Source organism: Globicephala melas, chromosome 3 (assembly GCF_963455315.2).
Source record: "Globicephala melas chromosome 3, mGloMel1.2, whole genome shotgun sequence".
Lineage (NCBI taxonomy): Eukaryota > Metazoa > Chordata > Mammalia > Artiodactyla > Delphinidae > Globicephala > Globicephala melas.
In genome coordinates this window covers 28,338,835-28,355,120 of record NC_083316.1, presented here as the reverse complement: position 1 = coordinate 28,355,120, position 16,286 = coordinate 28,338,835, and the positions used below count along the sequence as shown (strand labels likewise).

Genomic DNA, 16,286 nt, shown 5'->3' with positions numbered 1-16,286 from the left:
GGTAAACTAAGAATCAGGAGGAGAGATTTATTTTCAGTTTATCTCATTTATCCTACAATTATATCCCGTGATATATAACCACTGCTGCAGGATGACAGTTTCTTTTCAGTCCCTGCCTTCGGCATATGAGGCAGTTCTTTTCATTTAAGAAGTCTGGTTTGGATTTATCGAGGTTAAGTGCTCATTTGAGTGTCACCAAGAAATCATCTTCTGGGACTTCCCTGGTGGCCCAGTGGTTAAGACTCCACACTTCCACTGCAGGGGACGCAGGTTCGATCCCTGGTGTGGGAATTAAGATCCCGCATGCTGGGAGGCGTGGCAAAAAAAAAAAAAAAAAAAGAAATCATCTTCTGAGTTGAATGGTTGGCCTCCCTTGAGGTGAGTTCTCCTTTCAGGGTGCACACTCGATAATTTAAAATAGTAATAACCTCAGACACTATTTGCATTATTTTCATTGATATCTTTTGTCCTTTTTCTTCCCAGAGGTGGGGCTTGAGGAAGGGTTCAGTTGAGTATGTACGGTATGCCTTGGCCACAGGAGCTGAGAGCGAGGCAGTAGAATCGTATTGTTAGCAAGGGAAATGGCCTTAATGAAGGGAGATGGCCTCGTTATGCTGTGTTATGAAGGACCATGTTAGCTATTTAAATAATTGCACCCATTTCATTTGTCATCTGGTGTTTTAATTATGCTTTCAACCTGGAAGAATTCACCCTACAGGAGTTTTTTTCAGGAATGAATTAACCTTGTAATGTGATAGGATAATGTAAGAAAAACCACGTGTATGTATTACTTTTTCAAAAAAGCAAAGAAAAAAAGAGAAAAAAAAAATCTAATGGAAGCTTTTAAATAGTTAAAAAAAAAAAAAGACTACAGATCAACTGAGAGGCAATTTTAAATGAAAGAACTGTGATGCAAGTGCCCAAAAGTGGGTGTTGCTTGGGGTAGAGTTCAAGGTGACCCCAGGAGCTAGGGGACGAAATGATATGACACACTGTGTGAGAGACTGCAGACAACGGCCACCGGTGGAACACAACACGGTATAAAAACCTTTGCCCCGAAATGCTAGTTAGCTGAACTTCAGAAGCGGTACAGGCATGCCTGCAAAGGTGCCCCAAATCAACAACAGAGATGCAAAATGAAACAAAAGTTTATTTTCTGCAATACTTTCTGTAAATTACAAAGGCAAAATGCTAAACTACAGCATGTAACTTTTCAATATTTAACCAGAGTACTTGTAATAAATATGCATCCTGAAACAAGATAAAAGGCTACACTTTGTCAGGCTTCCTACAAAATGTCTCAAGTTTTACACTCTGCAGCATTTCTGTGTGGAGCTGGGAGGGGGCTGGTTTTGTGTTTTCTTAAGTGCTGTGACAGAAAGTCCTTTCACAGTTTTCTTTGGAGGGTGTTCGAAATTGCCGAACTATAAACAACTTAAGAAAGGTAACACCAGGCTCGAAAGCCGGTGTTGCTTCGCTGTCGTTGGTCCTCATCCAACACAGTGCTACCAAGTGGCCTCTGAGCCCAGGCGGCCCTGTCGGAGCCGGCCTATGCTTTCAGTTCTATACTTTAGAGATTTCCGTAATTCAGTTTACATCTCTCAATAAGATCAAGGCTGTAAGGGAAGCTGCAAGCAAGTTAACCTGAAAGTAAAGTGAACAGGAATGTTTTCTCCCAAGACCTCAGCTAGGCACCATAATGTTTACCAGGATTTTTTGCTTCAAAGTTGAAAAACTCGTTGGTACTAACAGCCCTTCTAGAGATAATTTACAGGTGCTGGTAGAGTTGGGGCATTCAGAAATATTCAGTGGGTAAGAGGATTTACTATATTCAGAGACGTGCTACAGCTCTGAGAACACGATGGCAGGAAGTCTAGGGGTGTTGGTGGCGGCTCATTTTGAGTTTGGAATACAGAACCACCTCCTGCTATAGCTGAAAACCCGGAGGAAAAAGTTATATACTTTTTAAAGTCTTAAACATGATTACCTAAAAAATATTTTGCTGATACAGTCTAATGTAAATTTCACTTACTTAGGGATTTAGATATGAAAACATCTTTAAGAGCCAATAAAAATATTGTAGAGGAAAAAAAACACTTAAAAAATTGAGGTTAAAAATGATGAGGCATTTCTTTTGGCTGTAAACACGCAATTTACTATCCCTCGTTGAACACAAATGTTTGGATTTCCTGAGCTTCGTGCATAAGAAACAGCAGGAGGCAAGTTTGCATAGAAAATTTGCAATATGTCAGCGGTTTACTTAAAAAGAACTTTTAAGGGCAATTTGCTTTTGTTTTAAAACTTCATATCTAAGTTAACAGTGCTCATCAAACTATAAGATTGATAAGCGGGGTGGTGAGAAATATAAGGCAGATGGGGAAGAAAAAGATGGAATTAGCATTTTTAAATCCACAAGATATCACGATAAAGGGTCTAAAGCATGCAGCTCATAACTAGTGCCATACTAATTTGGTTAGAAATTAAGTCATGTTTGGGGGATAGGAAACCAAAGGCAAAAAGAACACTGCTGTGCTGAACGGCACAGCCTGAGTGTAGGAACGGAAGCACGGCTGCGTGGAGCATCGATGTGTCACTCAGTGATGAAGTCCCTCAGCTGGGCAGGTACCAAGGAGGATGCCTGCCACCAGCGTGGATGATCCCAGCTCTGGAATCAGAAGGGATGACAGCATCTTTCGCCTCTGCTGCTTCGAAGTTTCTAAGCGGTTCTGAGGAGGACAGTCTTCTCCTGGGACCCATCCTCAGAAAGAAGCCTCTGGAAAGGGAAGAAGCTCTATTACAAGGGTCACAGTGATACCACGAATGAGAACAATGGCAGTGGTTGCCAGCAACTCCGGATCTAACATAAGGTGGACAACAAGGGGCCAGTGTCCTGCCAAGGAATCCACTTTACTTCTTCTGGGACTGGTTCTTACACATGGTGAGGATTTGCTTCAGTACTTTTTGGACATCTTCATCCATCTGGCCCTAGGAAATTCCAACAAAAGACACTCATTAGAATAACCTACGATATCATGACTTGGACACAAATCACGCAGGACCATGGGGGAGCGAGGAAGGAGGTGAATAAAAGGCAGAGGCTGTTGCCCCACAGGAACTTCAAAATGCAGAAAACAACAGAGGTAGAGGGGGGGCTGAACACTGAAAAGCTAAAGCACTTGTTAGAAAAATAACATCAAAAAGGTGTAAACCAAAACAAAAGAAAACAACACTCAGAAACTAAATCCTGGCACTGCCTCACCTGGGGAGTGAGATGGCTGGCTGGGATGAGCCCTTGGCTTCCCACTGCCCTCCCACCCGCCCCGATCTTCAAGGAAATGTTGGCCCTACCCATTCCCACATTTCTAGGAGGAGCTGAGTCAAAGACACGACCCTGCTCTTTTTCCTCCGGAGGATGAGGGGGCTGGGTCTCCTACCAGACTCCTCAGCAAAGGGTTTCTGGCATCTCAGTAGCGAATGTGAGCCCAGCCAGCCAAAGCACCAACAGTTGCAGTAGTGAGACGGTACGGATAGCTCTGAGAATATCATCAAACCCGGAAAATAACACCTAGACCCCTCCTCCTGATGGGCAGCTGCCCCCACACCCTCCTTCAAGCTCCCAACAAAGCTGGCAGCTCCTGGTTAACAGGGCACGGGGCTCCCAACACAAAATCCAAAGCAAAGCAGAAGGTGTTCTAGAAAGCTTTCCAATGAACAGCTGTCTTCTCAAATTCTCATCTGCTCTACTAGTTTCATGATGGGCGTTTGGGCAAGACCTGCTGTGGTATCTCTTTAGGATCCCCAGACACCATACCTGCACAGCATACAGAAGGTGCATTCTGTAAACTGATATCACTTCCTGGTGTTGTTTCTTGCACTCCTAGAAAGAGACAATTTGACATTGTTCAAGAGCTTAGGAGACCTTTAAAAACAAAAACAAAAAAACTAGGAGAAAGCTGCGGCCAAATGCTACCCTAGTGATTCCTTCCACCAACCAGCATAGGAAGCTTTCAAAATTGCTGTGGACTCAGAGGATTGTGTAGTTTGGAATGCTTGTCAATATTCTTAGGGAAAAAAACTACCTGTTTCACATCTTGGTATGTCAACCCTAGAAGAAAATTCATGTAAAAAGTAGATATGATAATCCCGAATTTGTTTAAATATATATATACCTACTCAGGCAAAGAATACAGATATAGTCGCACAAAGTAAACAGTGCAAGGAACTATCTACTTTGTCAAATGCAAAAAGTTATTGTCTCTGAGTGGTTGGATTATAGGCAGTTTTAATTTATAGTAGCTTCTCCAGAGTTTTCTGTATCTTCCAACTTTTCTATCGTATACAATGACCAAATATTTATTAATTTAAAAAATTATTCTTTTAAAGAGAGTTATCGATCACCTTCTATATAGCCAAGTGGTGTATAATCCCTGGGGAATTCAATGATTTAGCTGTCAGCATACCAAGGAGGTGAACAGGGTGACGGCACCAACCTCAAATGGTCCCTCAGCACAGCTGTTAATGATTTTATTTCTCCTTGTTGAGCTATAATTCCATTTCCTCCTAGTGACTATTTCAAGGATCTCAACTCAGCTCTTAACTCGTCTAAGAAGAGGCCTTTCTGTCTACGTCATGATGGAAATTTAGACTATCACATATGGATCACTTTAAAAATCTACTGAAGTCTATCAGTAGCCAGTTTCACCTCCTCCCCAACAGTGTCAGATGTGAGGCGTCCTTCCTATTCAAGGAAACCCTTTGAAACCTCAGTCTTTGAAGTTCCTGCCAGTAGAAGGTACGCTTGGTAGCCCTCTCTGTGCAGTTTCCTCCCACCTCTTGGTTGCCTCCACTCCATCTTTGTCTTCTGATCACTGTCTTCCTTTCCGGTTCTGCTTCTGTCATCACTTGGCTGACTTGAGTATCCACGTGGATGAGCCACCCACCACCCTGGCCTCTCAGTCCCTCGACCTCAGCTTCATGACCTGTCCCTCCTTCCAGCCACCCGCTCTCATGGTCAGAGCCCTGCTTCAGTCATTACCTCTGAGATCTCAGTTGAAAGCATCCCACTCCCTCACCACCATCTCCCATCTTTGCAGCAAACCTGCTTTAGGCTTCCCCTGCCTCCTGCTGTGACTCTTCAGCCCCGGCAGACGCCTAGCTCCTTAGTCACTTCTCCAGCAGCCAGCCTTGGCCATCCATACTCCACCCCTCCACTGGAACTGTGGTTGCCATGGCTACCATGGGCCATCTAAATGCCACATCCCAGTCCCTGCTGCCTCCTACTCGTCTCTTTGAGATTCAGCACAACCATCGCCTCCTGCAGGAAGCCTTCAGAGACTCACCCAGATTGGGTGAGCACATTGCCTCTCTATGCCCACAGCACGTTGGGCACCTATCAATGGACGCTTACTACACTGAAGGCAGGGACTGTGTCTTATTCATTTTTATATCATCAGCACCTTGTATATTACTGATACATAAAAGCTCATTAAATGCATATTGAATAACTAAGAATGACTGTATAAATCATTAGTACTTTATCTACAAGTCTGTGATAATCACTTGATCAGAAAAATGACCTGCAAAACACAGTCAAGAGCAACTTCTCCTTCCCTGACTACTCCTCCACTGCTCTAGTAGAGCTGGCGACACAAGAAAAGCTGGTTTTGTACTTTGTGGCCAGCCGGAGTAAGGACTGTAGAAACCTGCATTCACCAGTATTGAGTCTGTACTGAAGAAATCACAAAATCCAGGTCCTGTTTGTAAATGGAAGCTAGAGACAGTCCAGGATAGACTAACCTTCACGTGCAAAATGTAACATACCCTCAAGGACTAAAACTTTACAGACATTGTGATAGACTGACTAATAGCCCTCCAAAGATGCCCACATCCTAATCCGTAGAACCTGGGAGTGTGACCTATAAGGCCAAAGGGACTTGCAGATTAAGGATCTTGAGATAGAAAGGAAGATTATCCTGATTATCTGGGTGGATCTAAAACGTAACCACCAGGGTCCTATAAGAGGGAGGCAAGAAGGTCAAAGGTGGAAGGAGGAGATGGGAGGACGGAATCAGAGGCTGGAGTGATATGCGTTGGGGATGGAGAAAGGGGCCACGAGCCAAAGAATTCAGGCAAACTCTAGAAGCCGGAAGAGGCAAGGAAATGGATTCTCCCCTAAAGCCTCGAGAAGGAACCAGCCCTGCTGGCACCTTGGCTTGACTTTTGTGAAACTGGTTTCTTCGGACGTATGGATCTCGAGAACTGTAGTAATAAGTTCGTGTTGTTTTAAACCAAGTTTGTGTCGCTGTATTACAATAGCCATCGGAAACGAATACAGACATGAAAGGGCTTTCCTGGGTGAAATCAGGAGAGAGGCCAAGAAGCAGCTTCAGACATGTAGACATACAACTACCAGAGATCCTGGCCCCTAATAAGAAACAGCTCTCGCCGCTGCCAGAGACAGTGACGACCATGGCAGAAAAATGGAGAAAGGGTAAAAAGCGAGTGGAAGAGCGAACAAGAGGCCTCCTCCCACTGTCCGGTGGACTCCTCCCTTCCTTCTCACTGATACGTGTTACCCATCGCACTGCAGGCGATGACTGAGAAATCCATCCGCTCCCTCTCTGGCCTTCATCACAGAAGTCTGTAGTCAGCTGCTCACTGAGGCGCAACACGCCTTCAGGCTGGGCGTCTGCCCGCTGGCTCCCCGCTCCCCCTGGTGTGCCGTCTGTCTCCCCACACCCCCAGCCAGGCCGCAGAAACACGTCCACTCACAGCCAGCTGCTGCTGCAGCGCCTCCAGCTGCTGGCTCTGCCTCTTGGACGAGCTCGTGGCGTAGGAGAGCTGCGAGAGGCTGTTGAGGGCCTCCTTCAACTTGGCGACTTCCTTCGACATCTCGTTTATCTGGCGAGAAAGGAAAGCTCTGTCAGTAGGCAAGAACGTGACAGCAGAAGCAAGACTCCACCTATCTCTCAACCTGTGACACAGCCTCTCCTGGCCTCTGGGACTGCAGCAACCCCTCTGTTATTTTTAAAAGAAAAGCCATAAAATGAAACATAAAATCAGATAAAAACAGATAAAATCAGGCAAACCAAACAAAGCCCTCTAAGGCCATTCCATGCAGACAAGAGCCCCCCGAATGAGAGACTGTGTTTTGGGGCCTGAAAAGGTAACAAAAGCTGTGACATGGATTTCCTTCGTTCACCCTTAAAAGGGGGACGGTTGAAAAAATAAATCAGAAACAGGATTTCAGGTATTCCTTATTCGAAGACAGCTAGGTCTTGCTCCATATTGCTGACGTGGGCAGTCAGGAATAAGTTTTAGAAACCCTGGTATCTCGGGCATCTTGCCTCGGAGTGAAGACAGTCGCCCACCTCCACCCCGTCTCTTGGCTTCAGGAGCTCTTTTTGAAACATTCATTATAATGAAGGAATAAAAGATAAAAAATGCTCTCATGAATGCCATTCAGAACATCTGACCCAGGAGACCGGGAATGCAGAGCAGATCCAGGCACGGAAGCATCATCCGCTTTTCCCTTTACTTTCCTCCTTCCTCCCCGCCCAGCCCATCTCACATCGCCTGCCCCTCACACTTCCCGCCTTATTATCCTGTACACCTTTGAAAATGGGGCCCGGGGAGGGTTTTTATACTGACTCAGAGGAAAGCTCGTGGGGTTTAGGGAAGCAATATCAAGTCTGGGAGTAATTGGGTTTTCATATGACAGAGGAATCTGTCTGGATTCCAACAGAGTAGAAGTTCAAGATGGGTCACAAATGCTTCTCAGTTGGTGGGTTCACTTCTGATCCCTGACACCTGGCAGGGCTTCTGTAAAACAATTTTTAAAGGGAAAACATGTCCCACACATGTGAAAATGCTTTGGTATGAGGGAAGCAGTAGAAGATGAGTTTTTTTTTTTTTAAATAAATATCCACCCTACTATCTTTAACGTGGCTTTGGGGACAGAGGGAGTCATGTGTGGAGCCGCTGACCATTCACAATAGGTCAGCGCTTACAAATGGTAAAAATGTTAACTACAGTAAGTGAAGGCTGAAAGTCCTAGCGTGTACTAGCTCGAAATTCAACAGCAGTACAGTCTCACCAACCTTCTTGTCTTTATCCTCTTCCAGTTTTGAAGAGCTTTCAGAATCTCTCTTCATTTCTGCAAGCTCTTCCTGAGCGTCCTGGCATTTTTGCAGAAGTTCATTTACTTCTTGCTCTTTGGATTTCAAGAGAGTCTGAATGTTTTCCCTTTCCCTTTTCATTTGTGAGACCTCGCTTCTAATCTGGGCAACCTCTGAATGGGCCTTCTCTTTCTCTTTCACGGAATCCTTTAATTTTGAGGCCAACACACTCACTTCGCTTTCCAAAGACGACTGGAGCTTCTCATAGGCAGACCTGGGCACCATCGCGTCGGTCACGGCCGCCTTCTCCTCTAGGAGTTGTTTCTCCAGCTTTGCCACCTCGCCTTCCTTGCTTGCAAGGTGCTCTTTAAGACTGCCTATCTTCTCCTCCATCTCTCTGGCAGTGGTCCGCAGCGTGGTTATCACTTGCAGATGCTCCGTCATGGAGACAGAGTTCTCTTTCTGCGCATCTACCAGCTGTTTGAGCTGGGTCAGCTCACTCAGCACTTGGGAATACTGCGACTTCATTTCACACAGGGCCTCTTCAGCCTTCGCTCTGGATACGCTGGTCACCTGCATCAGCTTCTCGTGCTCTGCCTTATGGATATATTCAGCTGTGACGTCTTCTAGAGATTTCCTCTTCCTGTAATCCTCCAGCTCGGCCTGGGCCTCTTTGTACAGCTGGGACAGCTCACTCACCTGCTTGTTGAGTTCATCTATCATCCTGTTCATGGCCTCTTTCATGTCCCCAGCTTCATCGCCCGCCTCCTGGGTCATCTGATTTTTCAGTGTATCTTTTAATTTCATGATTTCTTCTTGGGCCTCTTGGTATTTCTCAAACAAAAACGCCTTCTCCTTGTTCATATTCTCAATCACCGAGCAATACGAGCTTTTCATTTCCTCGTACTCTTCCCCAGGTAGCTTCATAACCACCCCTGTCTCCCTCTCTACAAGCTTTTCCTCCATCTCTCTCACTCTCTCTTTATTTCGTTCACTTTCTTCCAGTGCTTTCTGGAGATCCCGCTTTAGCACGTCTATTTCCTCCTCTGTGATCCTCAGCTCACGGAGGCCTGAGTCAGTATCCGCGCCTTCCGGTGAGACCAGGCCTAGTTTCATCTGCTTCTGCACACTCAGGACTTCTTTCATAGCTTCCTCGTACTTGCTCTGAGTTTCCTTAAGCTTCTGGCTGAGGTCGGAGCCGTTCTCTGAAATCTCCGAGTTGTTTAAGCACACCGACTCTGTCCTTCTGGCCTGGAGCTCGGCCTGCAGCTCTCTCCTCTCTGCTTCAGAGCTCTCCAATTTCTTCTGCAAGTCGTGTAGAATCTCCTGTAGTTGCTGGATTCTGACATCGCTGTCGATAGTGGATTTACTCAAGGAATGTGTTAAGACAGATGGAGATGGTCTGGAGTCTGGAGGAGGGGTTTCACTAGGTTTGCCCAGGGATGGGGCCAAGTCAGTTTCAGCAGAATGGTAAAAGTCAAAGCTCAGGTCTGCTTCTGCCTCCCTGGGTGTTTTGGCCTGGAAAGAAAAGGCAAGAATGAAATAGCACCAAAGGTGGGGTTAGATGAGCAAGCAACGGCAATGAGAGAGTGATTCCAAACCTTACACGTGGGAGAGCAGCAGGATGGCTCTGCACGCGTCCTCTTGCCCTGTGAAAAAATACGGTCCGGGACGCGGGAGTCGGACTAATGACTCTAAGCTTCTTCTGTGCTCTCTCAGGACAGATTATGTGTGCCACTTTAAAAATGTGAGATTTGTTTTGGCTGAAGAGCCTCTGACTCAAATTTTTCCTTTGTTTCTCATATTATTGTAGTTGCCAAGAGGGACAATGGGGTCAGTACAGCTACTTCTTATCAAGTTCTTAAATCTGCTAAGTGATCAACTTTACTAAGTGAATAACTGACTAATCATATATATGTGTGTGCACATATATGTATATATATTGTCATATATATCATACTATGTATATAATCATATATAATTTACCAATTTGCAAAAATAGTTAATGAATAAACTCTCTCAAGAAACAAATAATTTGAAACTATAAAATGCTTAAGGCGAATTTTAAAAAGAAGAAACTAAGGTCAATGTCTAAAACAAAATATCACCTGACTAACCCTGAAAAACCCAATAGCTTGAACCCTACAGAACAGACTGTGTTGGCAATCTATTTACCTACCTGTAATTTATCTTGTAATTCCTTATTGTGTAAGGTAAGAGAAGCAACTTTTGCCTGCAGTAGGACCAGAAGATCTTGTTGGTCAGCTTCAGAACTTATATCCAATAAGCTATCAGCGCCTTGGAAAAGAGACAGGCAATTTAAAATAATATTTTAAAAATTAAACTGTTATTTCTCTGACCTCTTACAAACTCACTTTCTACCCAATCCAGTTCTTCTTCCTGGTCCAGACTATGACTGAAAGCCCCCTGCAGCTGGATAGATGAATAGCAATTCTCAGGTACTGGGGTTTCCTTACTGGCGTTCCCCTAACACATATACTAGGTGCCTGGATACAAATAAGCACATCTGAAAACTGATGGATTCGGTCACACATTTTCCCTTCACTTAATCAAGTGCCACACCTTGGTTGTTTTTTGTTCCTCCCATGCCTAATACATCCCATTCTGTGAATCCTTTCAGATAGATCTCTGGAATCTGGTTCACTTCTTATTCCCACATCCATCACTCTAGTTCAAACTTCATCACCATACTTGGTAACTCTACAAATGGCTTCCTAACAAATCTCTCTCTCTCTCCTCTAGTGAAAATGTAGCCTGTACCAACAACACTGTCAGACTAATCTTCCTAAAACATACTTGGATAGGGTCATTCCTTTGGTTCAAGTGCTTTAATTGCTCTCCCTCTAAAAATAACCTCCAAATTCCTTCATCTGGATTAAGGCCAATAGGATCTGGCTCCAATCTACTTTTTTTCAGGTTTATAACTCCTGATGTTTTTCTCTAGTATCCCATTTTCATCAGATTCAGCGCTTCCATCACATCCTCTATATTCTCAACACAAGGCTGCTTCTTTAATTCCTCATCCGTACGACTGCCCTCGTAGCATCTCTTTGGCTAGATAACTCTTAGGCATCCTTCAAGACTCATGGCAAACTCTGCCTCTTCCTTAAAACATTCTCTGACCACCCACCATGAAACAGCCTTCTCTGAATCCCACAGTAAACACTGTTGGTAAACCAGAACTATTTGAGATTCTACTGATTATCGTGCTGAAATAACCTTTAAAGCTGTGCTACTCAAAGTTCTCATTGAGACAAGACAAGAAACGTCCTCCAGAATGTCACTCAATGTACTGCTTCCTTCATCCAGAAAGTCTTCCTATGGAAACAAAATTGTCAGGTGGGCAAAACAGTGTGCTTGGCTGGATGACTTTCTGCTCTAAACTCCTTAGTTATTTTAGATTGGCAACAGTTTAGAGACCACACTCTGAATAGCACTGATCCAAATTTCTACTGTTACTTAAAAATTTTCTCAAGCCATTTAATGCAAGGATGAAAATGTTAATCTTTTTTTTTTTTTTTTGTGGTACGCGGGCCTGTCAATGTTGTGACCTCTCCCGTTGCGGAGCACAGGCTCCGGACGCACAGGCTCAGCGGCCATGGCTCATGGGCCCAGCCGCTCCGCGGCATGCGGGATCTTCCCGGACCGGGGCACGAACCCGTGTCCCCTGCATCGGCAGGGGGACTCTCAACCACTGCGCCACCAGGGAAGCCCGAAAACTTTAATCTTAATTTGGAAGGATACAAAATGACATTTCTTCATAGAAATGCTTACTAATCATGTCTGGTGTCTAAACCACAGCTTTATGAGTATTCTTGACAAAGAGTCTGGTCAGCTTGGAATGAACCAGGGGGTTGGGAGGGAGCATGAGGGTAATTCTAAGCAACAAAAATTACTTCTAAGCCATGATGGATGGCTTTTAAAGTATACAGTGTAACAACTGTTCAGTTATATTAACATTGTTCTCTGCCAGGAATATTTCTTAATATTTCTCAGTTCTGTAAGTTAAGGGCTCCAAACACATGTGAAATACATAGCAGACTAAGAAACTGAATGCTGGAGCAAAAAGGGGCCTTTGAAGTAATCTGCTCTACATTTCAAATTGATTCTGCATATACCGTCCTACATTCTTAGAGGATAAAGCAACAGGATGGACTCGATACAATGAATTAAACCGTGTCTTGGTGAGGACAATATGATAGTGTGTGATTTCATTAACACTCTTTGTATGTGTCTTTTAAAAGTCAGAAGTAGAAAAGTTAGATTGTGGCGGCCGTGGAGGTGCTCAGTTGGCTCTCCCTTCAAGAAATAACCTGCTGCCCAGTTGTGAGGAGGGCCGCTAGCTGGCAGCGTACAGCCTATGGACCTCATCTCAAAACGATGTTTTAAGATGCATAAAATAAGCTGGGATGGAGAGAGAGAGTGGCACTGACATATACACACTACCAAATGTAAAGTAGATAGCTAGTGGGAAGCAGCCACATAGCACAGGGAGATCAGCTCCGTGCTCTGTGACCACCTAGAGGGGTGGGATAGGGAGGGTGGGAGGGAGACGCAAGAGGGAGGGGATATGGGGATATATGTATCTGTATAGCTGATTCACTTTGTTATACAGCAGAAACTAACACACCATTGTAAAGCAATTATGCTCCAATAAAGATGTTTAAAAAAAATAGAATGTACAGGTTACAGTAATTGGCGACCTTTGTAACACACCAAACAACAAGATCTGGAAGCAGGTCTAATAACGGCCATAATTTCTAGCAGAGATACTGTAAATGATCTTTCAAGGTATCTGTAATAACAGCGAGGGGATATGATATTATCTGTGAATTTTCTTGGTGTCAGAATCAGTGATCTGCTAATACCACTGGGGCTTATTGCCTATCTTCATAATTGAAGGAAGTGCTAATGCTAAATTAGGAACGGATGAAAACAGAGATATATTTCACACCCAAGCTCAGGGACTCCTTAATCTAGGTGAAAGCCCCCTGAAGTAGAGAACACCGGGCTGTGCACCGTTGGCAGCCTTAGGGTGGCACCCTGGGTTCTCCAACTTCCCCAGACAGGGTACCCCTGCTTGGCCTTTGCTCTCTTAGAGGAACATGAAATAGAGATCGGTCAAGGGAACAAAAATGCCCCTTCATCTTACCCGTAGTACTGTCACTTAGTCTGTCTTTGTTTTCCCGTATAGAACTGATCTCAGCCTGCTGGAACACAAAAATGACTTAAAAGAATATTCCTGAATGGAACACTCTACAAAAGAATCAAGCAAATTTTCCTCCTTGAGTTTATACAAGTTGGTGCTATCCTACTAGAAAAACAGATAATCTCCAGGAAAGAAGATATTTTAAAATACAATAAAAGTGACAGTTATCTCCTGAGGTGCAATTTTTACTTAGAGGTTCCAGAGGGTATAGTCTCAAAATATTTTTCAGAAATTTCAGTAAGTATATTACAAATATCTTTGAAGATTATAATAACATTAAATAATAGCTAATTTAGTGGGCTACGTGCTTAAAGCTTGAGATGGTGAATACTACTTTCGTAACAGAGTCAAATAGAAGTTTCACTTAACTGGGTAATACATTAAAATACATTAGAAGCACTTTTCAGCTTTATCATTTCATAAATTAACTATTAATATATTATTATTAATTATTTTTAAGGGAAATGATAGTAAAGGAGACCTGTCACAGGAAATAAAGGTAGTTTTATAAGGGAATAAAAATTCTTATGGCTGTGGATTGACGATCCCATCAAGATTTCCTCTAAACCTGTATCCCTGAATATCTCTGTCCATTAACATATTGGAAAAATTCTTTACCTTCAAAGCCAGGTTCTCATTCCAAAACAAAATACAGTCACTTGCCAGAAATTGCCATGTTTTATCTAGATGAGCCGCAGACCATGATAAAAGAGAGAACTGTTCAGCAAAGAGACTTTTGAAAGGCTCAAATGCTAAAAATGAAGTGGCTCATTTTTGGCAAGTGCTTATCATAAAAAAAGCTGTATTTTCACTTAAAAAAATAAATGCTTATTTTTCAACTCTATTAAGGTACAGTAAACTACATCCATTGGAAGCTTACAATCTGAGGAGTTTTGACAGATACACACCCAAGGAACCACCACTATAATCAAGATTCAGAATATTCCCATTACCTCTAAAAGTTTCCTCATCACAGCCAATCCCTGCCATTCCCAGGCAACCACTACTCTCCTTTTTTGCATTTTCTAGAATTCCTATAAATGGAATGTCAGAGGGGATGAATTTCTTTGAGCCTGGCTTCTTTCATTCAGCATGATGGTTTTCAGATGCATCCATCATGCTGCTTGGCCAGCACCTCATTCTCTTTTATGGCTGAGTAATATTTCATTATATGTATGTATCTCAGTATCTTTATCCATTCATTTGTTGGAGGACATTTGGATCTTTTCTAGTTTGGGGATATTTGAATGAAGATGCTATAAACATTTGTGTATATGATTTTTTGAGACATATATTTTCATTTCTCTTGGGTTAACGTCTATGAGTGAATGGCTAGATCATATGTTAGGTATGTTGAACTTTTCAAGAAGCTGTCAAATGGTTTTCCAAAGTAGTTGTACCATTTGACATCCAACCAACAGAGTATGAGAGTTCTAACTCTTCCACGTCATCACCAACAATTTGTATTTTTAATCTTTTTAAACTTTAGCTATTCTAAATTGTGTCCTTTTTATCTCTTTGTGATTTTTTTGAAAGAAATAAAAGTCTTTTTACACTATTTCTGAAAAACATAATTTGTGATATTATTCTTTGGAACGCATTGCCTCCTTTGAGCCACCATCATATTAGAAGATACTAGGGTGGTAATTATAAGAGCATAACTTGCTTTCCTTGCCTTGTATTTTAATAAAATCTAGTTAAAGCAAGGGAAGTGATAGGTTGACAGAATCTTTTCCACATCAATGTGCATCCAAGTTAAAAGAAAATTCATTTTTAGTAATTCTTAGAAGGGAGAAAAGAATAAACAATTATGCCATTGAAATTTCATTTTAACAATTATAGATTTTACTTTCTTTCCAAGTACAATTTCCTAGTGATTGTTAGGTAAGCAGATATTAAATTGAAATACCCTCCCGTTCCTTAAAATACTTTCCAACCACAAGTCTAGAGAATCAGGTAGAATAAGACCTAATGGATTTTCTAAAATTCTAAAATAAATACATATTACTTTTATAGTCAGTAAAAAGTTTAATTAAAAATATACAATTAAAAAAATAAATTAAAAATAATATATAATTACTTCTTAGTAAGACATCAGAGAATAACCATTTCTTTCTTTTTGATTAGTATTATAGCAACTCAATTTGGTAAGATGACTGGTGATCTTAAAGTCTTATCTTTGTCCTTTTTTAATGAAGAAAATTAAATATTAGCTAACAAATATAATTGATTCATGCTACTCTTTTTGTATGGAGCCCATGCTAGGAAAAATAATCAAAGGGTGCTTTATGATGAAAAGGTTTGAACCAATGACTGAGAAATATATTCTGTTTCGCCCAGTGTTGTGTAACTTAAATTAAATCTATTATGTATCTTAAAATTCAATAATAAGTTGGACACAGAAAGGAAATACCTTGAAGGGTGGTTCAGCAAAAAATACTGATTCCTTTCCTGAAAGTGGTGTAGAAGTTATTGATCTTGGGGAAGACACATCACTCAACTAAAGAAACAAAGTGAAAACCATCAATAAAGAGTCCTTTTTCAAAGTCTTCTACAGTGCCAAAGAATTAGCCTATTTAACCAATGCAAATAAAATCTAACAATAATTATCCTTAGTTTCAATTAATTCAAGGGTAACATATTTTCAGTGTAATTCAGCTACCTCAAATACTTTTTGAAAGTTTGCCCAGTAGAATTAACTACGGAACTTCACTCCTATATTCACTAGAATTAACGTTAAAAATTTATAAAACTTCTATTGCAGATTAAGAATATTGTTAATGAATATGCTAACATATTTAACATTACTTACTGGATGAGATATTCTGCTCAAATATTTGATATGGATTATTCTTTTTATGGCCTATGATTCTTTTAATAACAAACCCTGGCCTGTTTTTATTTACCATTTCATAGATATTCAAGCTTCTTCCTCTGTT

At 42.0% G+C, this 16,286-nt stretch overlaps 1 protein-coding gene across 6 annotated transcripts in view; it reads right to left on the bottom strand.

Annotated features, from left to right (window-relative positions):
* Positions 1-1,132: 1,132 nt before the first annotated feature.
* RAI14 (retinoic acid induced 14) overlaps positions 1,133-16,286 on the bottom strand; it is a 155,090-nt gene continuing 139,936 nt past the window's right edge. For 3 of the 6 annotated variants that reach the window (XM_030843665.3, XM_060295703.2, XM_030843667.3), the window contains 7 exons: positions 15,761-15,847; positions 13,291-13,348; positions 10,297-10,415; positions 8,100-9,635; positions 6,772-6,900; positions 3,812-3,877; positions 1,133-2,985 (listed from right to left, as the gene is read on the bottom strand). In XM_030843665.3, the coding sequence (XP_030699525.1) occupies positions 2,908-2,985; positions 3,812-3,877; positions 6,772-6,900; positions 8,100-9,635; positions 10,297-10,415; positions 13,291-13,348; positions 15,761-15,847 (2,073 nt within the window). In that variant the 3' untranslated portion in view covers positions 1,133-2,907. The remainder of the gene's footprint in view (positions 2,986-3,811; positions 3,878-6,771; positions 6,901-8,099; positions 9,636-10,296; positions 10,416-13,290; positions 13,349-15,760; positions 15,848-16,286) is intronic. The other 3 variants (XM_030843668.3, XM_030843672.3, XM_060295702.2) reach the window with 2 other exon arrangements.